This window comes from Populus trichocarpa, chromosome 10 (assembly GCF_000002775.5).
Source record: "Populus trichocarpa isolate Nisqually-1 chromosome 10, P.trichocarpa_v4.1, whole genome shotgun sequence".
Lineage (NCBI taxonomy): Eukaryota > Viridiplantae > Streptophyta > Magnoliopsida > Malpighiales > Salicaceae > Populus > Populus trichocarpa.
In genome coordinates, this window is record NC_037294.2 from 20,476,337 (window position 1) to 20,499,209 (window position 22,873).

The window sequence follows — 22,873 nt, forward strand, 5'->3', positions numbered from 1 at the left end:
ACTTTCACGGGCCTTGTCAGTACTCTTCTGTAATTTCTTTTTCTTTGGTGGAGTTTTGCTTCTTGCAGCAGCTCTTTCAGTTGATTTATTGAAAGAGGGTGATAGTTCTGATGGCAAGATTGAGCCCTTCTTGGTATGTTTTGTTTGCGCTGCGATACCCAGGTCCTGTTCTGTTTCAGCTACCACTGTTTCTTGCGCCGCGAGTCCCAGGTTCTGTTCTGTCTCAGCTACCACTGTTTCTCCTCTGTAAGGTATGAGCTTTCCACAAAAGATGATGCTGTCTGAGGAATTAGTAGAGCTGGCCGTACTGGTAAATTCTTCACTGAAAAACTCAAAGAAATCTTGATGATCAAAAGAGGAGCTTAGGTCTTGTTTGGCGAAGTCATCCCCATAATTGTCACAGTTCTTTAATGAAAGATCAGAGAATGAGAATGCTTCTTCTGCATCTTCAAAATCCTGCAAGCTAGTATTTTCCTGTACTGGTTCAGGGTCAAATTCCTTGGTGCCAATCATTGCGTGATCAGAGAATGGAGAAGAGAAAAGGATATGGATCAAGCAAGTGATCAATGTTATTAAGGACTAGCTAGGGAGGGCTTGTTGAAAAGGTCAAATTGTAGTTTGATGGGGTGGCTAATCAAGAAGTCTACGTACACATATAGAGGAGAAATTAAGAGATACACGGACGGGAATTAGAGGTGGCTGATACAGATAGATTTGACTTCTATACCGTTTAATAATTTGGTAGGTTTGTTTTCTAAAAATTATATATATTAAAATAATATTTAAAAAAAATTATTTTTATTATCATTACATCAAAACAATTTAAAAACATTAAAAAAAACAATTTAAAATAAAAAAATCAATTTCTTTTAAAAAAAATTCACACCACAAAAACAAACTTCGTCTAGAAGACTAGTAATACAACAAGAAATGAAGAGAAGCAAATAGGACGGTTCTCTTTCTTTTCTAAATTGCTAAATTGGGATTTGCGTATAGAAGATCATCTAGTTCATATGTTTAGACATTCCAAGAAAATTCATGGGTTTGAGTTGTTCTAGATTTTCTTAATTTATCGTCCTTCTAGGGTTTGAGTGTTCTATTTCCAAAGCGTGATGTTGAATTCTGTGTTAGATTTCTATCGTTACATTTAGGCTTGGCTTTTATGCTAGGTAATGTGTATCTTGCGTTAATAAATTTCTTGCTGTTCTTAGAAAACTAAGAGAGAGATTCAGGACTCCATCAGATTTGTCGCCCAATCTTTGTCTGTTCTGAGGTGAACCCGGTCCGAATTGGAAGAACGATTTCACACAGGTGGATATACAGGAAGTGAGATGGTATTAAACAGGGCAGGTGGAAGGGAAAGGCACTCACTTGTATGTGATTGGCTTTCCACTTCGTGACGTGTAAAATACAACATCATACTCCGCGTTTGGATTTTTTTATTGCCAAAAGGACATGGAAATCACGCGCCTCTGTAGTTGGCAAATTATTTAGTCATTTTGGAGTTTTTATCACCATATGATCTTTCTTCTGATTCTTCTTACACGATTATAAGTATATGTTTTTTTTTTGTAAGAATAAACTCTTTTAGGTTTTTTACCCACCTAATAAATCTCTCAATATCTTTTAGTATTTTCTTTTTTAAATATGAGTTTGAATTACACCATCATATATCATGGAGATGAAAAGTCTCAGGTTAGCCGGTTTTTCCAAGCTCGAGTGTAAATTTAAGAACGTATTTGTTCATGCGATCAATGATGCGGTTGGCCATGCATCCGCATCATGAACATGATTAATAATATAATTAAACTGTTTTTTTATTTATAAATATATTTAAATAATATTTTTTATTTTTAAAAAATTAATTTTTATAGCTGCACGTCAAAACAATATAAAAAATTAATTTTTAAAAAAAATCAAATTTTTAAGAGACGCAATATCATTCCATTCCCATTCCCAGACACTACCTACTGAATTAAACTTCTTCCAAAATTATGGTCTTGCCTTTTCCGAGGAAGAAGAAGAATAATGAGTCACTGCCCATTGTTTTTTTCGTTTTCTTTTTTAAATCTTTTCCAGTAATTTTAATTATTTTTGCCATTTGGAGACGGATAAAATAGAGAGTTGCAACATGGAATGTATACTCTTCAGTCTGCTCTCTCCGTCGTCCACATATGTGTGTCTGCGTCCTTCCTTCTTGGAGGGCATGATACAGACCCTTCTAGATAGAAATGAGATGAGATTCTTCAATTACCAAGCATCTGTGGCTTATTATTCTTGCTTTCTAGAACCAGAGCAAATATCTACTCCACGAGGTCAATTTTCTGGAATGGTAAGCTTATTAAACCAAGTGTGAATGCTTGCACAGAAAATGCTACCTGACCTGTTCAGTGGTCGTGTCAGCTTGTATTGTTTTTTAGGTTCGTTTTTGTTTCGTTGCACGTCACGGTTTCTAGGAGCAGCAGTACTCCGACAAAGCTTCACAGATCATATTAAAAAAAAATTAAAAACGAAGATCCTAGGAGGAAATTCCTTTCTCCTTAAGCCGATTGATCTAAAATCCTCTGAATCTTGGCCAACGTGAACTTAGTCCACGATCATTTCAATTTTCTATGCTGATCTGCTGAAAATTTGTTTAAAAGTGGGATTCATTTATTTTTTAAGTTAAAAAATTATTAAAATTTAATCATTGATTTAAGTTTTTTAACATGGAATATTAACATAATTTAAAAAAATTATAAATAAATAAAAAAATTATCTTAAATAACTCTAACTCTAAGTTGATATATTTTTGTTGAAATCTAAAACTCCAAAAAATTATAGCACACACTAGACATAAACAAGTTCTTCTCATGGTTAATTTAGGGTTTATTTAGTAGAAAGGTGAGGAATTAATATTGGATCCAAAAAGCACTCCAAGTTTTGAAGAGGAAGGTACTTAAACAAAGTAAATTTTGGGTTTAAACTCGCTAGCATTCATATAGTCCTAGGTTTATTATAGAATAATTTTTATGCTGCAAATAATTATTTTTTTGCCAGAGGTGAAATAAGGGCTTGAATATGGTCCGTGAAAAAAAATATTTATTCAGCCATTGATTTATCTACTTCATAATTATTAGAATCCGATTAGTTTTTTCATAACACTTTCAACAATGCCTCGACAAATTTCTCATTTGAGAAATCTTCTAATATAAATTTGAAAATATTTTGGTTTAATTCTGATTAATTATATTGGATAATCAAAGCTATTAGCTAAGGATTTTATTAACTTTTGGTTTTTAAATTTTTTTATAAATGAAGTTGAAGAAAAGTGTTTATTGTTTTGTTTTTCTACACAATTTTGGATAAAATCTTATGCATAAATACATGACTCTTCGCTTATTTTTTTAGCTCAACTCTTTTTGTTTTTAAGCTCTATGTTTTTTATTATTATTATATAAAGCTTAGATTCAATCGTTATAAAGAGATTATCAAGTACACTTTTCTTGTTTTATTAGATTTAGTTTAGAAATGTATTTAAATAAAGTAGTATTGTTGGAATCTTGTAGGTATTGTTGAAGAAAGTTCTCTTACATCAAATGACAAACAATAAAGTTTTAAGAATAAAATATTAATTCTTGACAATAATAAAGTCTAATCAATTTGTAAAGTGTTTCAATAAGTAAGTATATTTATTTGGTTTTATTTAATTTATTATATTAGTATTTGTGCTAGGATTGTGTTTCAATGATATATATATATATAGAGAAAAACATGTTATCCTTTTTATTGTCATTACAAGTTTATTATGTTTTTTATGATATTGAATGATTATAATCTTCTCTAATTATCTTCTTGCATGTGATACTTTGGACAACATATCCCTCTATTTTGCTCATCAAGAATCCCAATTTCTTTGCACACCATTAAGCTTAGCATATAACTAGATATGTTGCCCACGCATTGTTGTGTGTAGAACAATTTTTTTATGTAAAAAAAGCGATAGGTTAAAAAAAATTAAAGTATTGAGTCATTGGTTAAAGTGATAATTTAAACAAAAATATAAAAATAATATAAAAAAAAAAACAAAACAATAAAAAAATCACACTCGAGTCTATTCAGATTATCAAACAAGACAATGTCAACCTGGATGGATGAAAACCATAAAAAAAAGAGTCAAACTTAAAAAAAAACACATAAAACATCAGCTTAAAAAAGAAGAAGGAGGGAACCAAGCAAACCTAGGTGAATCTCTTAAATCTAGTTTAATCTAAAAAACTTGCAACTTGTTAAATCATGGATCCAAGTTTCAATCAAGAAACTTAAATATTATCCAATTTAATTTTGAAATATGAAATAATTTAAAAAATTATTAATAAAAAACATGAAAAAAAAATGAGTAGCAAAAAAAAAAGAATTGAGCTAAAATCTGATAGAAAAAAACTCAATAAAGATGAAATTAAAAAAAATATCCAAAACAAAAAAAATGAAATTAAAAGAATTAAATCCAAACTTGAAAGATAAAAAGTCACAAGGGATGAAATTAAAAATTATTTGTAATATGATAGATTATTTGTAGATTAAAAAATAATTGGGATGAAATAGAAAAAAATTGATTATTTTTAAACATCGATTATTCGATTGAAATTCATGTGAAGTTTTGCCAGTGAGAATTTATTGACAGATAAAGAAATGTGCACGGAGTCTATTGGCGGACGATGAAACACGTATTTCTCCCCGAGCAGACAGTGCTTGTAACGTCAACTCACTCTTTTTTCCTATCATTTGGTAAGCATCTTTCAACGACGAGGGGCCTGTCTGGCCATATAAATTGAACATTTTTTTTTAATCCAACTTTCAAGAATTGGAGCGTTTGATTACAAATCTGTTCTCAGAGAAAGCACGCGTGTCACTCGCAGGGAGCAGATAAAACATTATCGATTATTATTAATATACTTATAAAAACTTGGGTGGAAACACTGTTGTACAGTGAGCCGCGCTAATTTTTTATTTTTAATTTGATATTTTTATATTATATTAATTTATGATTGATTTTTACAGTTTATTTTAATTGACTTGATACAAGATTACTGTAGTGTCAGGAAATAAATGATAGCTCGGTTGATATTTGATTTGGCAAAATCTAAGTCAATTTTACTGATTTTTTTTTTATTGAATCCTTTCAAATTATTTTTTTCAGCATTTGATTTTTTTGATCACTTGACTTTGTTTTCCTTACAATCTTGTCGTTTTACAATATGTTTGATCCAGAATTAAACTTGATGATTTATTCTGATTGGCTTGACATAAGATTTTTGTGATATCAGAAAGAAAATGGACACTCAATTGATTCTCAATTTGACAAAATTAAAGTTTTGGTGTTTTCTCCCCTATTGATTTTTTATGGTCAATTTAATGAGTTAGTAGTAAGATTTGTAATATAAAAATAAAATTCAATGAAAGAGTATTGGGATAAAAAAGCAAGTTAAAAACACATGTTCAATCTAAAAATTCACAGAAAATAATTTTGATTTAAAAATCATTTCACAGAAACTCTCCGTGTCGGCATCGTTGACGTCGGGATTTCTTACTGGAAGATTACCAAAATAAAAAACTGACGGTTCCATCTGACTGCTAAAACAGAAAAGAAAAGAAAATAAATACAAAAAAATATGAGCATTTATATATTTAGTTAGATAGATCATTTATATATTTGGATAAGTGTACTCATTAAAAAAAATTCTTGCTCATTTTTTTTTTAATTTGAATTTAAAAATGACAAGGTAAAAAGCATTTTATTTTTATAGCCACCAACTTAAAATAACGAACATTTTAAAGTTGCGGTGATGATAATTTAAAATATTTTTTTATTTAGAAATATATTAAAATATTTTTTTTTATTTTTTAAAAATTATTTTTAATATTAACACATTAAATTAATCTAAAAATATAAAAAAAAGTTATTTTAAACAAAAAAAATTAAAATTTTTAAAAATACAAAACATACTGTTTCGTTAGATTACTATCCATTAATGTTAGTTTTTCAAAAAAAAAAAATTTAGTTTGAAAGATAATTTTATTATATATTAACAAATATAATTACTAAAATAACTCTGTATAATTTAAAAAATAAATATTTACATCACAATGAAAAAACTATTTCATCCCAAAACAAGGGGACAATAAAGTCATGAAACTATTATAATAAATAGTATTCCATGTCTTGTACCGTGACAAGGTAAATTCCCAATGAGAATTAATTAACGTTTTTGATAACGGTCATGTGACCTTCCTGTGCAGGTATATGTGCTGTGACTTCAATGATTCACTGCCATTATGTTGAGGTCTCGGGCTTGTATGAAAATGTATTTATGATTGTATTTTAAAATATTTTTTATTTTTTAAAAATTATTTTTAATATTAGGAAAACATAAAAAAATTTAATTTAAAATAAAAAAATTTTAATTTTTTTAAAATATTTTTGAAATATAAAAACAAAACAAAAATATTATTATGTTAGTGGATTTTAAACAGGTGAAATAACAAATATAGAAAGGTTGAAGGGAAGTTTGGACACATTAGCCTTTTCATCATGACAATTTGTTCGAGAAGAATTTAAGAGTGAATTGAATTTTTATTTTTTTTATTTACTGGGTTAAATAAAAAAAGGAGACAACATGCATCAAAGCTACCCCACATTGATTATTAGGAATTACCACAATTTATCCATCAATCTCCACGGCAACAGGTCCAGCCCATGTGAAAGAAAATCCTTTTTTCGGCCCAAAAGAGAATGTTAAGATATTCGTTTTCACTGAGCAGACAACACGACGTCGTTGTCTACCTGCATTCGGCAGCACGCATTTCCACTCAAAATCCTTAAACCGGAATGTGGACACAAACAACACTTCTACGCTCTCTCACGCATTCCTTGAGCGCGTGAAACAACCCCAGTGTAATAATAAGTTCGGATTTAGCAATAAGTGCATCTATGCGATTCAGACATAGACATGGCTATAAAGGTCACAGGATGATATATTTGGTATTCAAAATTATTCTGAGGGTAATCTAGGAAGAAAACAATATCACTTTAGTAGTAATATAAATATATCAAACCCTACAATCTCTCCAATCCGTCATTAGCTACTCTCCTCCTTCCATCTCTCTCGCGGCCAGGGTTTAATCCATTCTCTCGTAAGGTTGGATTTTCTGGTACATGTTATCTTCTCTTGATTTCCGTTGTAGTTTTGATCAAGATTACATAACTGAGTTGCTGATTAGTGACTTATTTGTCGAAGATTTGTGATATATTTCTCGGCTTTAGTCTAGAATTTTAAGCTGTATCCTGCGTGGATTTTTTTCGTTAGTTTTTTTTTAATTCTTATTATTTTTTATTTCGTGTTATAAGTTGCTGCATGAAATTTGTTCTTGTTTGACAGATAGATCTAAGAAATTAATCGCTGTGATATAAGATTTTTCGAAGATAAATACCGTTTTATACGTCCGTGTTATTTTCATTGGCATATTAAAATATGGTTTTATATAGATTTCTTTATGTTTGTTTTTATTGCTTATGCTTTTACTTGGGCGATGATTTTGTTAATATTTGAGATAACAGGCTTGCAGTTTTAACCCTGTAGTTTTGAAATTGAAGCTGGAAAAAATCTGGGACGATTTTATGCCCTAATTATTATGGATAATAGTTATTAGATTTTCATGCCGTATTTTTTAACAGTCATGCGGTATTTACGAATAACTATTATCTAAACAGTTCTTCCAGTACCGCCTTTGTTTATTTCTTAGTTCTCTTCTGGTGTTTAATTAATAACACTTGTATATAATCTGAAACTATTAATTTGATTTGACTTAATACTTTATGTTGAGTATGCTTTCTTCTTGTAATTTTTTACTCTACCATTGATTGTTTAAACATTTCATATCTTCTTGTATAACAGTTCAGCTCTAATATATCATCATGGGTAAGGAAAAGAGTCACATCAACATTGTGGTCATTGGCCATGTCGACTCTGGAAAATCAACCACCACTGGCCACTTGATCTACAAGCTTGGAGGTATTGACAAGCGTGTCATCGAGAGGTTCGAGAAGGAAGCTGCTGAGATGAACAAGAGGTCATTCAAGTATGCCTGGGTGCTCGACAAGCTCAAGGCTGAGCGCGAGCGTGGTATCACCATTGACATTGCCTTGTGGAAGTTCGAGACCACCAAGTACTACTGCACTGTCATTGATGCCCCTGGACATCGTGACTTTATCAAGAACATGATTACTGGGACTTCCCAGGCTGACTGTGCCGTGCTTATCATTGATTCCACCACTGGTGGTTTTGAAGCTGGTATCTCCAAGGATGGCCAGACTCGTGAGCACGCACTCCTTGCCTTCACCCTTGGTGTGAGGCAAATGATCTGCTGCTGTAACAAGGTATATTTCTATTCTCTTCTTTCAAGTTAAGTTTATTGCTCATTTTGCATTGATATCTGCCTTGTCACGTGTATTTGAGAAGATTTCTTTGGCTGGCTGCTAATCTTTATTCTTGGGTTCTTGTAACAGATGGATGCCACAACTCCAAAGTACTCCAAGGCAAGGTATGATGAAATTGTCAAGGAGGTGTCATCCTACTTGAAGAAGGTTGGTTACAACCCTGACAAGATTCCCTTTGTCCCCATCTCTGGATTTGAGGGTGACAACATGATTGAGAGATCTACCAACCTTGACTGGTACAAGGGCCCAACTCTCCTGGATGCCCTCGACCAGATCCAGGAGCCCAAGAGGCCCTCAGACAAGCCCCTCCGTCTCCCGCTTCAGGACGTGTACAAGATTGGTGGTATCGGAACTGTCCCAGTGGGTCGTGTTGAAACTGGTATCATCAAGCCCGGCATGGTTGTCACATTCGGTCCAACTGGACTGAGTACTGAAGTCAAGTCTGTTGAGATGCACCACGAGGCTCTCCTAGAGGCACTTCCCGGTGACAATGTCGGGTTCAATGTTAAGAATGTAGCTGTTAAGGATCTGAAGCGTGGTTTTGTTGCCTCGAACTCCAAGGACGATCCTGCCAAGGAGGCTGCCAACTTCACCGCCCAAGTTATCATCATGAACCATCCTGGGCAGATCGGAAACGGTTACGCCCCTGTTCTTGACTGCCACACCTGTCACATTGCTGTGAAGTTTGCTGAGATCCTCACCAAGATTGACAGGCGGTCTGGGAAGGAACTGGAGAAGGAGCCCAAGTTCCTGAAGAATGGTGATGCTGGTATGATTAAGATGATTCCCACCAAGCCCATGGTGGTGGAGTCTTTCTCAGAGTATCCTCCACTTGGTCGATTTGCTGTGAGGGACATGCGCCAGACTGTTGCTGTGGGTGTGATCAAGAGCGTGGAGAAGAAGGAACCCTCTGGTGCCAAGGTGACCAAATCTGCTGCCAAGAAGGGTGGCAAGTGAACGGAGCAGGTTGATGCTACTGGAATCTATTTTACAAATAACGACTTGGTTCTTCTTAGTTCTCAATTTCTTGGATGTTTATCCATGTGTCTTGATCTCTGTAGTTTTATGTCACTACTCTCATCAAGAGGCTGTTCGCAGAATTGGGTTCTTGATCGGCGGTGGCGATGTATATCTTTAGATATCTTCTGCGCTTTTTTGTCTTAAAAGTTAAAGGTTTTGTCAGACTTTTCTATTTTCATGAACTGGTCGCGACTGGTAGGTCTTGTTACCGAGGATTCTACATCTTCTATATTGTACTTGAATAGTGTTGTGTTTTGTTTGGTCTCTGTCGTTGGCCTGTTACCGGTAACCTTCACAGGGTTTTCTGCATTTTCTTCCTTCTTTTCCGCTTCTTGTAGGTGAATTTACAATTTGCTGCCTGAAGCTGTTAGAAGCCTGTTTGTTAGTGGCATTGCAATAGAAGGGTTTTTTTAAAAAAAAGTATTAAAAAAGTATTTTTTTAATGATTTAAAATTATTTTTAAAAAATGATATTTTTAAAAGCATGCCCAGGCCGTGTTGCCGGACATGCTATTAAAAATAAATGACATCGGACTGTTCCCCGTACGGGCTATTTCATTCTGGCCAGAATAGCTTCCAGGGCTAGTGGGAGTCTTTGTTTAGATTGCATTGCATGAGCGAGATATATATTAAAATAATATTTTTTTTAATTTTTAAAAATTATTTTTAAGATTTACATATGAAAATTAATAAATAAATAAATTTTAAAGCAACGTTGTTACAATCACGTTTCCAGCAACTTTAGCCTTATTGTATTCTTTTTTCATTCGTGTCGGATTGCCATCAGTTGGCTTGGAAATAGTTATGTTCATCTGGCCGGACGTGTATTACATTGCGTTAGTTTTGAAAGTGATTTTAAAAAAGTTAATTTTTTTTTTTTTTTTTAAATTAATATATTTTTTATATATTTGTATTATTTTGATGTGTTAATATCAAAAATAATTTTTAAAAAATAAAAAAATTATTTTAATATATTTTAGAATAAAAAATACTTTGAAAAATAACTATTAACATATTCGCAAACATTCTTGAATTATGACCCGAAAAAGATTATCCAACTCTTTTTCATAAAGATAGCTATTTGTTCAGCTAGTTGAACAAATTATACTATAGACTAAAGTTCAAATAGTTGAAATAATTATACCATAAACTAAAAAAATTGAAAAAAATAAATAGTGAAGTTCACTATGCTTCTAGAGTAGTGGATTATATTTTGTTCATGTGAATAGGGTTATAGTCCTTTTCATTTTGTTTGTAAGACTTTATTTTTAGTTTCATTGGCTAGGTTACATTGATATGATTTTATGTTTTAAATTTTACATTTTAATCTCAAAATTTCATTTTTTATCTGTGTTTCAGTTCCTTGATTTTGATTTTTTTATTTAAATTTTAATTAACGCTCTCTCTTATTTCTTAAGCTGCCTGGCTAACATTTTTTAAAAATAATAATTAATTTTTTTAACTTTTAGTTTCCTTTGATGAGATTATTATAATTCATTTTTTTTTTATCTGTATTGTATACATGTAAGTTGTTTTTATATGGTGCATGCAAAAAAACAAAAATTGTTTGTTTTCAACAGCTAAAATTAATCATTGAGATAAAAATAAATAAAAAATTATAAAACAATAAGGATCGTTCGTGTTAAGTATTTGATTTTTTTGTATTTTTTAGTAAAATAACTTAAATTAATTTATACTTTGCATAGCAAAAGGAGAAGATCACTGGCGTGAAAGTTAATTCAGGACAAAAATCAAAATTCATCAACACGAGTCATGCTTCATTTTAAAGTGGCAAAATCATAGTTTTTAAACCCGGTCTGGGTTCTGGATTTTGACCGGGTCACCGGATTACCCGGATCAATTTAAAAAAAATAAAATAAAAATCAACGGATTGCAACTGGATTTTTAACTAGGTCAACCAGGTCGCCGGGTTTTTCCTTCTCTTGTTTTTTCTTCAACCCGGCCTGGTTCTAGCACCGGGTTGGTCGGATCCCAGATTAACCCACCAAACCAAACCGGTTTTAAAACTAGAGATAAAATCAAGGGCGATACATTTGATCACCGGGAATATACATAAGAGAGAGACACGCTCAATCTTGAAGGATATTTAAAATCTTCTATTTTTAAAATCAATATCACCATGTTTCAAATAACTAATATCTATATCCCCGTTCACATACACCAAACAAAATAAAATAGAGAAACCTAGCAAGTTTTAGTTCAATAATAATAATAAAAAAATAATCTAACTAGAAATATTAATATTCATGGACAATAAGATCTGGAATAGTCATGGAATATTAAAAAAATTAAATAAATAAATACCAATCTCCATCCGTGTCCTTTGTCTTCCACCAATTATAACAAACATAATCATAAAAATAGCTATTTAGTCGGCGGTCTAGTGGTAAGAGATTGAGACTAAAGAGTTTGCTCTCCCTGTGGTCTCAGGTTTGAGCCATGTAGTTGCTAATATGATGGGCACTGGAAGTTTACATGGTAGTTAACTTTAGAGCCCGTGGGATTAGTCGAGATGCGCGCAAGCTGGTCCGGACACCTATGTTAATAAAAAAAACAATTATAAAATACTTATGTATAGATTGAAAAATTGTTTTTATACTCAAAACGATAATATAGATAATGAACTTGTTTAGTTTGTTAGCTGGAAAACAATTTCAACATGAGAAGTGATTTTTATTAAAAAATAAATTATTATAAAGTAAATTAATTTTTGATATTCAATAGTGTTATGAAAAATAAATTAAAAAAATAACTTGTAACTTTTTTTAAAAGATTACATAACATTAAATATAACTATTTGATCACTCACAGAAAAAAGTTATTGAAAGTATAACAGTAAAAATATTTTTTTTATTATATCATATATTTATACATACCTTATTCTATTTAGATGTATATATATATAATATAAATATTTTAAACATGAATATAACCTTGATAAATATTTTTAAAAAAAGTAAATCTCATTTTCGGAACCTCAATATATTTTTTTAAATTGATAAAAAGTCAAATTAGCTAATGACACTAATTAACAGTTTATTTTGTACGAGGACGTGGAAAGAGAGATTTGTGGAAGGTGTATGTAATTGCATGAGGTTTATTTTACGTGTTAAAGGAAAGTGTTTTTCAGATTTACGAAGAGAAAAATAATTTTTTTTTTTGGGGGGGATCTTTTTTTTTCTTTTTGTTGAAAACTTAAGGTTTTAGAGTTAATCCATCATTAAAAAATTTGAAAACTACTTTTTAGAAAAACAATTTCCTTAAAACAAACTAGTAAAGAAGTATGAGCCTATTTGGAAGTGTAGTTACGGTTGTTTTTAAAAGTATTTTTTACTCGGAAATACATTAAAATAATATATTTTTTTATTTTTTAAAAATTATTTTTGACATCATCACATCAAAATGATATGAAAACACAAAAAAAATATTAATTTGAAACAAAAAAAAAATTCAAATTTTTTCAAAACTTCCTCCATGCTTTCACACTCGTGGGTTGTGAGATGATCACTTGTATACTGATAAAAAATTAGGGTGTTTGAGAGTGTTGTGTGTATTAATTTTTAAAATATTTTTTGATTCGAATTATATTAAAATAATATTATTTATTTATTTATTTTTAACACTAACATATCAAAATAATATAAAAATATTAATTCAAATTAATTTCTTTTTATAAAAAACAACTTCAATCTCACTACGAGAATGTAGCTACGGTTACTTTTCAAAATGTTTTTTATTTAGAAATATATTAAAATAATATTTTTTTATTTTTAAAAATTATTTTAAAATCAGTACATCAAAATGATTTAAATATATTAAAAATATATTATTTTAAAATAAATATTTTTTAAATACAAAAATAAATATGATCAGAATCACTGAAAAGATATTTTCCCTTTCTAGGAAATCGACCTGCAGTTCTTGATCTCCAAGCAAGTACGAGGACATGATGGGAATTCAGACATCAGATCGAGGACATTTCAGGAAAGAAAGGTGAATAAATACCTACAAACCCTATCTCCCTTCTCACTCTCACATTTCTTTCTCTTTACTATCTTTTCCAGCGGCCAGGGTTTTAGCATCTCTCTTCAGGTCGGCCTCTCTCCCCCTCCTCGTTTCCATCGCATCATTAATTGAATTTGACTGTAAATCAGTTTGCTCTGTCTAGCATTTGTGTTTTTGGGCCGTTTAATTATCTTTTAGTCTGTTCTATCTCGAGCAAGATTTTTACTTTGATTTCTTCGTGCCTTTTGTTTGCTTTGAAGATTTATACACGCAGATCTATTACATGATAATTGATGTATATGGTTTCAGCATCTCGTCACTGATTTTTTTATATAGATTTAATACGCTACTAATTTATATGATTATGAAATGCTTAGGTGTTCTTTGCTTGACTGTTTACTTTCAGTAGCAGTTTCTCTTTGTTGGTATTTAGTAATAAATTTCTTATTCGACTGTTTATTTTATAGTTGCTGAATTGATATGAATGTGATTAGCGTGGCCCTAAGAATCATCAGTGAAATGAAATGAAGTTAATATAATTAGACTGATTAGTTAATTATCGTTAATTTCATCGGAACTATCTTTCATCTGCCATGTCTAACTTACCATTAGAATCATACCCTGCCCTGAAATGAACTAGTTTTTCGTTTGCTGTAGTGATGGTTTCTTAAACATCAATTTTGTATTGATTTGTGTCCAACTGTACAAGTGCTAAGCTCTTGCTCTTGAGACTTTTTATTTTTATGTCTGCTTGGAGCAGAAATCATGCCATATACAATTTTGTTTTCTGTGGATAACTTCCTTCTACAATTATTATGTTTTAATTTTGTTCATTTTGTGTGTAACAGTTCAGCTCTAAGATATTGTTCTGGACACTTCAACTAGATCTAGTTGAATGTTTAAGAAGTGATTTTTAGTGTCCTAGTATTTTGTTTTTAAATTTTAAACTTTTATGTATGGCAGCTCAAAACTAAGATTTCGTAATGGGTAAAGAGAAGACTCACATCAACATCGTGGTCATTGGCCATGTTGACTCTGGAAAGTCGACCACCACTGGCCACTTGATTTATAAGCTTGGAGGTATTGACAAGCGTGTCATTGAGAGGTTCGAGAAGGAAGCTGCTGAGATGAACAAGAGGTCATTCAAGTATGCCTGGGTGCTCGACAAGCTCAAGGCTGAGCGCGAGCGTGGAATTACCATTGATATTGCCCTGTGGAAGTTTGAGACCACCAGGTACTACTGCACTGTCATTGATGCCCCTGGACATCGTGACTTTATCAAGAACATGATTACTGGAACTTCCCAGGCTGACTGTGCCGTGCTTATCATTGATTCCACCACTGGTGGTTTCGAAGCTGGTATCTCCAAGGATGGCCAGACCCGTGAGCACGCACTCCTTGCCTTCACCCTTGGTGTGAAGCAAATGATCTGCTGCTGTAACAAGGTATATTTCTATTCTCTTCTTTCAAGTTAAGTTTATTACTCATTTTGCATTGATCTGTCTTGTCACGTGTATTTGAGAAGATATCTTTGGCTTGCTACTTATCTTTATTCTTGGGTTCTTGGAACAGATGGACGCCACCACTCCAAAGTACTCCAAGGCAAGGTATGATGAAATTGTCAAGGAAGTGTCCTCCTACTTGAAGAAGGTCGGCTACAACCCTGACAAGATTCCCTTTGTCCCAATCTCTGGATTTGAGGGTGACAACATGATTGAGAGGTCCACCAACCTTGACTGGTACAAGGGCCCAACACTCCTGGATGCCCTGGACCAGATCCAGGAGCCCAAGAGGCCCTCAGACAAGCCCCTCCGTCTCCCACTTCAGGATGTGTACAAGATTGGTGGAATCGGAACTGTCCCAGTGGGTCGTGTTGAAACTGGTGTCATCAAGCCCGGCATGGTTGTGACATTCGGTCCAACTGGACTGAGTACTGAAGTCAAGTCTGTTGAGATGCACCACGAGGCTCTCCTAGAGGCTCTTCCTGGTGACAATGTCGGGTTCAACGTTAAGAATGTAGCTGTTAAGGATCTGAAGCGTGGTTTTGTGGCCTCAAACTCCAAGGATGATCCTGCGAGGGAAGCTGCCAACTTCACCTCCCAAGTTATCATCATGAACCATCCTGGACAGATCGGAAACGGTTACGCTCCAGTCCTTGACTGCCACACCTGTCACATTGCTGTGAAGTTTGCTGAGATCCTCACCAAGATTGACAGGCGGTCTGGTAAGGAACTGGAGAAGGAGCCCAAGTTCCTGAAGAACGGTGATGCTGGTATGATCAAGATGATTCCCACCAAGCCCATGGTGGTGGAGACTTTCTCAGCGTATCCTCCACTTGGTCGTTTTGCTGTGAGGGACATGCGCCAGACCGTTGCTGTGGGAGTTATCAAGAGCGTGGAGAAGAAGGATCCCTCTGGTGCCAAGGTGACCAAATCTGCTGCCAAGAAGGGTGCCAAGTAATCATTGTGTTGTGCAATTACTGGTTTGTTTTTTTGTTAATTGTCCCTGAGCTGTGTCATGAGAATTGTAGTTTTATTTTGTGGAATCTTGTTCTAAAATTTTGGAGATTGGATTATGTTTCTAGATTCATTATCGGCTCGTGAAATTTAGGTCTCGAGCATTTGGACACTAAGATCTCCATGTCATGTTTTTGTTTATGGGCGTTGAATTTACATTTGTGCCCGCCTGCTCATATATTCAGCCTTCTTTCTAGTTTTATACCCTTTCCTTTCTGTCTGCTTATATTCAGTTGTCGTAAACTTGTCGATCTCTTTCCTGTTAAAAAAAACTAAAATAGCTCTTGAAAACACTGTATATTTACTCTATTTTTACTGTAGATTTTAATAGTGTTTTTTGTTTTAAAGCTCTTTTTCTTTCTGTTGCTTAAAAAGAGTTGATGGATGTCCACCACGTTTATTTTTTCAACTTTGTCTCCTCTCACTTCTGCCCTCTGTTTTTGGTTCTTGAAGAGCAAAAACTTGAATGAACAAATACATCAAGCCTTGGTGGACAAATAATTATAACTATATTATTATTATTATAATTATTATAACATATACTAAAACTGCTTAGTGTTTCACATGGTGTAGTCCACAATGAAACGAGTTATTTTTTTTTTTTTAAATTTTTTTTAATTTTTTATACCTTTATGGGTTTTTTTTTTGCTTTTTTTTTTGCGTTTCTTTCTTTTAATGAATTTTTTTTTGTTTAATTTAGTTTATTAATGTTAATTTTTTTATTTAGTTATCAAACTTTCATGACACGGATCCCGGGTTTGACAGGTTAACCTGATTTGAAGAGTTAACCAGATTTTTTTTTTCTTTTTAATTAATTTTTTTCGTTTAGTTTAGTTTGTTAATGTTAAATTTCTTTCTATTTAATTATCAGACTTTCATGACATGTATCTCGGGCTTGACGGGTTAACCCAGTTAATTCTGGGTTAACTCGTCAATTTTTTTTTTCTATTTAGTTATCAGACTTTCATGACGCGAATTCCAAGTTTAATGGGTTAACCTGGTTTGAAAGGTTAACCCAGTTAATTAAGATTTTTTTATTTTTCTTCATTAGTTTTTTTTCTTTTTAATTAATCTTTTTTTTTTAATTTATTTCATTAATATTAAATCTTTTTTCCATTTAGTTATCACACTTTCATGACACGAATCTCAGGTTTGACGGGTTAACATGATTTGGCGGGTTAACCCAGTTGATTCAGATTTTTTTTCTTTTTCTTCATTAGTTTTGTTCTTCCGATTTCATCTTTTAATATTGTATGTCTTTAGTTTTTTCTTTTTTTTATGTCTTTCACGGTGGACTACACAGTGCAGTCCATGATGAAAAGGTTGATGCCTTCTTTTTTTCTTTTTAATTAATTTTTTATTATTTAGTTTGTTGATATTAAATGTTTTTCTATTTAGTTATCGGACTTTCATGACACGGATCTCAGGTTTGACGGGTTAACCAAGTTAATTTAATTTTTTTTTCTTTTTCTTCATTAGTTTTTTTCTTCTTATAAGTTTTTTTTCTTTTATTTTTCTTTTTATTTAATTTTTTTTAAATTTAGTTCATCAATATTAAATTTTTTTCTATTTAGTTATCGACTGATGCCTTTAGTTTTTTTTTCTTTTTGTTTTTATGCCTTTGACTGTGGACTGCACAGTGCAGTCCACGGTGAAAAGACTGATGTCTTTTTGTTTTTTTTTCTTTTTAATTAATTTTTTTCGTTTAATTTAGTTTGTTAATGTTCAATTTTTTTCTATTTAGTTATCAAACTTTCATTACACGGATTCCGGGTTTGACGGGTTAGCCCAGTTAATTCCATGTTAACCCGTCAAATATTTTTTTCTATTTAGTTATCAAACTTTCACGACACGAATTCAAGGTTTGACGGGTTAACCTGGTTTGAAGGGTTAACCCAGTTAATTCAGATTTTTTTTTCTTTTTTTTCTTTAGTTTTTTTTTTCTGTTGGTTTTTTTATTTGTTTTTTTAATTAATCTATTTAATTATCACACTTTTATGACACGATCTTGCAGCCAGACCCACATCCAAAACTATTGGCTCTGGTATTGCAGTCAGATCCACTTAAACTTGGGTTATGCAAGTTTAATGTTATTATTAATATTATAAATATTACTCTTGGGTCAGACATTACAGTTAAACTCAAGACTCTTGGATATAACTTTGTAAAAAAACCTAATATTTTTAAATTTTATATTTTTTTGATATTTTTTATGCAAATAAATTGCTGGTGATGTAACTAGTATTTTTTACTATTTTGAATGCGTTGAAATGCGCTGCCTCTTGTTGTCAATTTAATTTACCTTGGGCCAATACAGGTAGCCGTCATGGTCTTCGCTGTGAAGCACCAGTTCTTGTTTCTATCAAGCGTTGTCTTTCATGTTCTGTTAAATTTGGGCTTTGTCATGTAGATTCAAGAAGGCATTTCACTAAGATATAGACTAAACATTTATAGACCATCATCACGTAGGTTTTTTTTTTTTTAGAAATATATTACAATAATATATATTTTTTATTTTTTAAAATTTATTTTTAATATTAAAATAATAAAAAAATTCAAAATCTTTTAGTATCCGAGAGTTTTAAAAATATAAAAATTTCTGGTATGTGAAAAGTCAACTTTAAAATATATTTAAAAAAAAAACTATTCGGTAAAGTCAAATTGGTAATATAGTTTTTTAAATAATATAAATATAGTATTTTTTTCATATACATGCTTCGATAGGAAAAAACATTTGATATTAATATAACTATTTATTAAATCTTTTTTATGCATAAAAATATATTAAATAAATTTTAGCTTTTTTGATAAACATATATATATATATATATATATATATATATATATATATATATATATATATATATATATATAGTCTTCAACTTAAAAATAAGTACTCTCTTGAAATTATAAAAATAACGGATGAAATTTAAATTTGTTTTATCTTTTCCTTTTAGCTTATGCCCTCGGTTCAATAAAATTCATGGAACATCCCAAAGTCGTTGCTTTGTTTAGAGTTGATTTTATTTGGAGCTACTCTTTTTAGTCATTTTATTTAGTTAATTATTATCATGAAATCTCCCTCAGCGGGAAGTGACTTGGCAACCTTCAGAGAATAAAAATGGGACCAAATTTCATTTCATTTAAAAACAGTTTAAGGTCTTGATCACCAAGTAAGCGGATTCCATATAATAAAACAGAGTAGGTATGAGGACATGATGGCGATTCTAACCTCAAAATGAGGACATTTTAGGAAACCAAAATACCAGCAGGGTGATATAAATATATCCACAAACCCTATCAAGAAGTCCCTCATACCCTCCTCCTCCTCGCTCGCGGCTAGAGTTTAACAGGTTCGATTCACTATCGCCTCTTCGTCTCACTCCTGTCTTTATCTCTAATTGGAAATCACTGTGGTTATCTAGTTAATGACTGGTATTCTTATTCGTATGAAGTCTTTGATTGCTTTGTGATTTCAATCAGATTTATTAGCTTTTAATCCAATTTTGTTTTGAGAGCAAGCCTTGGATCTAGTTTTTAGTGCCTTTTTACTTTCTTTTAAGATTTTATACACAGGTCTTTTAGATTATTATTTTTTTTTGCAGGGGAAGTTTTTTTTTTTAATTGTTATACAGATATAATAAGATAGTAAATTATTTTGTTTTGATTTCCTCTTTGTTGGTTTTGGTACTGAAAAGAACTCTTAAACTTATTCTATGTTCTCTCTAGTTGTTGATTTGATATTATTGTGATTAATCTGAATGTAAGAATTGCCACTCAAATTAACTGATAATGATGTAACTAGATTGATTAATCATATTGAATATTTATACAGATTATCTTTTGTACGTGATTTTTTATGTTAGAACAGAATGTTATGCTGTGTTAAAATATCTCAGAAATCGTGATGTATTGAAGTTGGATTGGACATGCCATGGTGGATTTGTTATTGTTCTGGACACTTCAACTAGATCTAGTTGAATGTTTAAGAAGTGATTTTCAGTGTTCTAGTATTTTGTTTTTAAATTTTAGACTTTTATGTATTGCAGCTCAAAACTAAGATTTCATAATGGGTAAAGAGAAGACTCACATCAACATCGTGGTCATTGGCCATGTGGACTCTGGAAAGTCAACCACCACTGGCCACTTGATCTACAAGCTTGGAGGTATTGACAAGCGTGTCATTGAGAGGTTCGAGAAGGAAGCTGCTGAGATGAACAAGAGGTCATTCAAGTATGCCTGGGTGCTCGACAAGCTCAAGGCTGAGCGCGAGCGTGGTATCACCATTGATATTGCCCTGTGGAAGTTTGAGACCACCAGGTACTACTGCACTGTCATTGATGCCCCTGGACATCGTGACTTTATCAAGAACATGATTACTGGGACTTCCCAGGCTGACTGTGCCGTGCTTATCATTGATTCCACCACTGGTGGTTTCGAAGCTGGTATCTCCAAGGATGGCCAGACCCGTGAGCACGCTCTTCTTGCTTTTACCCTCGGTGTGAAGCAAATGATATGCTGTTGTAACAAGGTATATTTATTTTTTCTTCCTTCAAGTTAACTGGGTGGTTAATATTTCATCGAATTCTTACCTGTTGCCTGCTTGTAGTTAAGTTGTTTTTTGCTTTCTACTGATGTTTGCTGGTTCTTTCTGGAAAAGATGGATGCCACCACTCCAAAATACTCCAAGGCAAGGTATGATGAAATTGTCAAGGAAGTGTCCTCCTACTTGAAGAAGGTTGGTTACAACCCTGACAAGATTCCCTTTGTCCCAATCTCTGGATTTGAGGGTGACAACATGATTGAGAGGTCCACCAACCTTGACTGGTACAAGGGCCCAACACTCCTGGATGCCCTTGACCAGATCCAGGAGCCCAAGAGGCCCTCAGACAAGCCCCTCCGTCTCCCACTTCAGGATGTGTACAAGATTGGTGGTATCGGAACTGTCCCAGTGGGTCGTGTTGAAACTGGTGTCATCAAGCCCGGCATGGTTGTCACATTCGGTCCAACTGGACTGAGTACTGAAGTGAAGTCTGTTGAGATGCACCACGAGGCTCTCCTAGAGGCTCTTCCTGGTGACAATGTCGGGTTCAATGTTAAGAATGTAGCTGTTAAGGATCTGAAGCGTGGTTTTGTGGCCTCAAACTCCAAGGACGATCCTGCGAGGGAAGCTGCCAACTTCACCTCCCAGGTTATCATCATGAACCATCCTGGACAGATCGGAAACGGTTACGCTCCAGTCCTTGACTGCCACACCTGTCACATTGCTGTGAAGTTTGCTGAGATCCTCACCAAGATTGACAGGCGGTCTGGTAAGGAACTGGAGAAGGAGCCCAAGTTCCTGAAGAACGGTGATGCTGGTATGATCAAGATGATTCCCACCAAGCCCATGGTGGTGGAGACTTTCTCAGCGTATCCTCCACTTGGTCGTTTTGCTGTGAGGGACATGCGCCAGACCGTTGCTGTGGGAGTTATCAAGAGCGTGGAGAAGAAGGATCCCTCTGGTGCTAAGGTGACCAAATCTGCTGCCAAGAAGGGTGCCAAGTGAACCGTGCGAGTTGGTGCACTAAGAAGCTTTAATAAAAATCAAGAGTGGGTTCTTGTTACTGGTCCATTTCTTGGATGTCTATCTGTTCATTATGAGAACTGTAGTCTTAAGTCATCACCTTCATTGCAAGGCTTTTGTTCACAGAACTGGGTTCTTGATAGGCGGTGGCGTGGTTTCGGTCTTGATTTTTTTTCCGAGTCATTGTTGTGTCTCCCATGTTGAGAATTTTAATCTGTTTTTATTTTCACTTGCTCTGCTCAGGAGTTAAGTATTTTGCTGTTATGTTAAGTACCCTTGAATACTTTTTACCATTTTACTTGTCGAGTTTTTGTTCGTCTGCTTAGTTTCTACGTATGCCTTTGTAGAAGAGTGATATTCTGAATGTTTTTTCTATTGCCTGTCTCTCAAGGTTTGAACTGCAATTTAGACGAAACCTCCACGAGGATTAAGACGATTGCCTGTTCCCATTTCTTGTTCTTTGTGCTTCATTTCTTAGGTGACTGAATGACTGTAATGTCATTGTAAATTTTTTTATCAAGGCAGGCAAAATTTATCAGTTGGCCGCTGGGAACGAAAGCTTGGGTGGACAGGCCTCTAGCTGCAGAGGCAATCGGGATTCACAACTGTTTAGTGAGATCTTTTTGAAATCTGTTGTGAGAAAATTGGTGTGACCTGCCTTCCTGATGCAAACTCGAGCTTGTATTAATTGATTTTGAGTGCCCTTGCAGCGTGGGTACCAGAACAAGTGCTAATAGATTGCCTTCGTCCCGGGTTAGTGTGGAGCAGACCGGTGAGAGTAGAAAGGCTTGAGTTTTTCAAATTGCCTAGAGAATCGTTTAGGTCCCAACTTCACAGTGTCTCAAACTGGCAAAGAAAACGATGATCAGTGCATCGCAGGAGGAGGTGGTGTAGTTGAGGGCTATTCAATCCCAATGCCACTCACCAAAATAATCCATTTAATTTCCTCTCTGTTTCTTTACCAGTAATAATTTTTACTGAAATTTCATTTCTCATTCTATCAAAGAAATTAAAGCAACCTGGAATAAAGCATGCTTCACCGAACCCCACGTTGCTGGGGAGGAAAGGCAAATTGCTTGGAATCCACCCTCCCAAGGTCGGTTGAACTTAACATGGATGGTTGAGCAGAGGAAAACTTGGAATTTTAGGTGCAGGAGGCTTGCTTCGTTATTGGCAGGGGATATACATATATATATATATATATATATATATATATATGGTTTGCTTCATTCTGGTACTTCCTGTACATCACTTAATTAGAGCTAAAATG

General features: G+C 33.3%; 1 protein-coding gene and 1 long non-coding RNA gene across 19 annotated transcripts; one reads left to right on the plus strand and one right to left on the minus strand.

Moving 5' to 3' along the window:
• Positions 1-7,022: 7,022 nt before the first annotated feature.
• LOC18109220 (elongation factor 1-alpha) lies at positions 7,023-21,896 on the plus strand. Of its 18 annotated transcripts, none has more exons than XM_052456289.1 (5): positions 7,024-7,178; positions 7,935-8,416; positions 8,546-8,623; positions 15,172-15,242; positions 20,847-21,896. In XM_052456289.1, exons 2-5 carry the CDS (start codon positions 7,955-7,957, stop codon positions 21,583-21,585), a joined length of 1,350 nt encoding a protein of 449 aa, XP_052312249.1. In that variant the 5' UTR covers positions 7,024-7,178; positions 7,935-7,954; the 3' UTR covers positions 21,586-21,896. The 18 variants fall into 18 exon arrangements, with proteins under 18 accessions (XP_024466589.1, XP_052312249.1, XP_052312246.1 ...); XM_052456286.1 differs by lacking the exons at positions 8,546-8,623; positions 15,172-15,242 and adding exons at positions 14,756-14,966; positions 15,094-15,128 and having other exon boundaries at positions 7,935-8,205; positions 20,733-21,896; XM_052456285.1 differs by lacking the exons at positions 8,546-8,623; positions 15,172-15,242 and adding exons at positions 14,602-14,966; positions 15,094-15,128 and having other exon boundaries at positions 7,935-8,051; positions 20,733-21,896.
• Positions 8,915-15,840, minus strand: LOC127905836 (uncharacterized). The gene is made up of 2 exons (XR_008060292.1): positions 15,690-15,840; positions 8,915-9,141 (listed from the first exon to the last, which is right to left on the minus strand). It is a non-coding gene; the product is annotated as an uncharacterized LOC127905836 (long non-coding RNA).
• Positions 21,897-22,873: the final 977 nt, after the last annotated feature.

Bases quoted from the DNA above. Each gene is read 5' to 3' on its own strand.
- LOC18109220 (XM_024610821.2), top strand. From the start codon at position 7,955: ATGGGTAAGGAAAAGAGTCACATCAACATTGTGGTCATTGGCCATGTC. The intron at 8,417-14,612 runs GTATATTTCTAT...GGTATTGACAAG, and splicing joins TGATCTGCTGCTGTAACAAG to CGTGTCATTGAGAGGTTCGA. The intron at 14,967-15,093 runs GTATATTTCTAT...TTCTTGGAACAG, and splicing joins TGATCTGCTGCTGTAACAAG to ATGGACGCCACCACTCCAAA.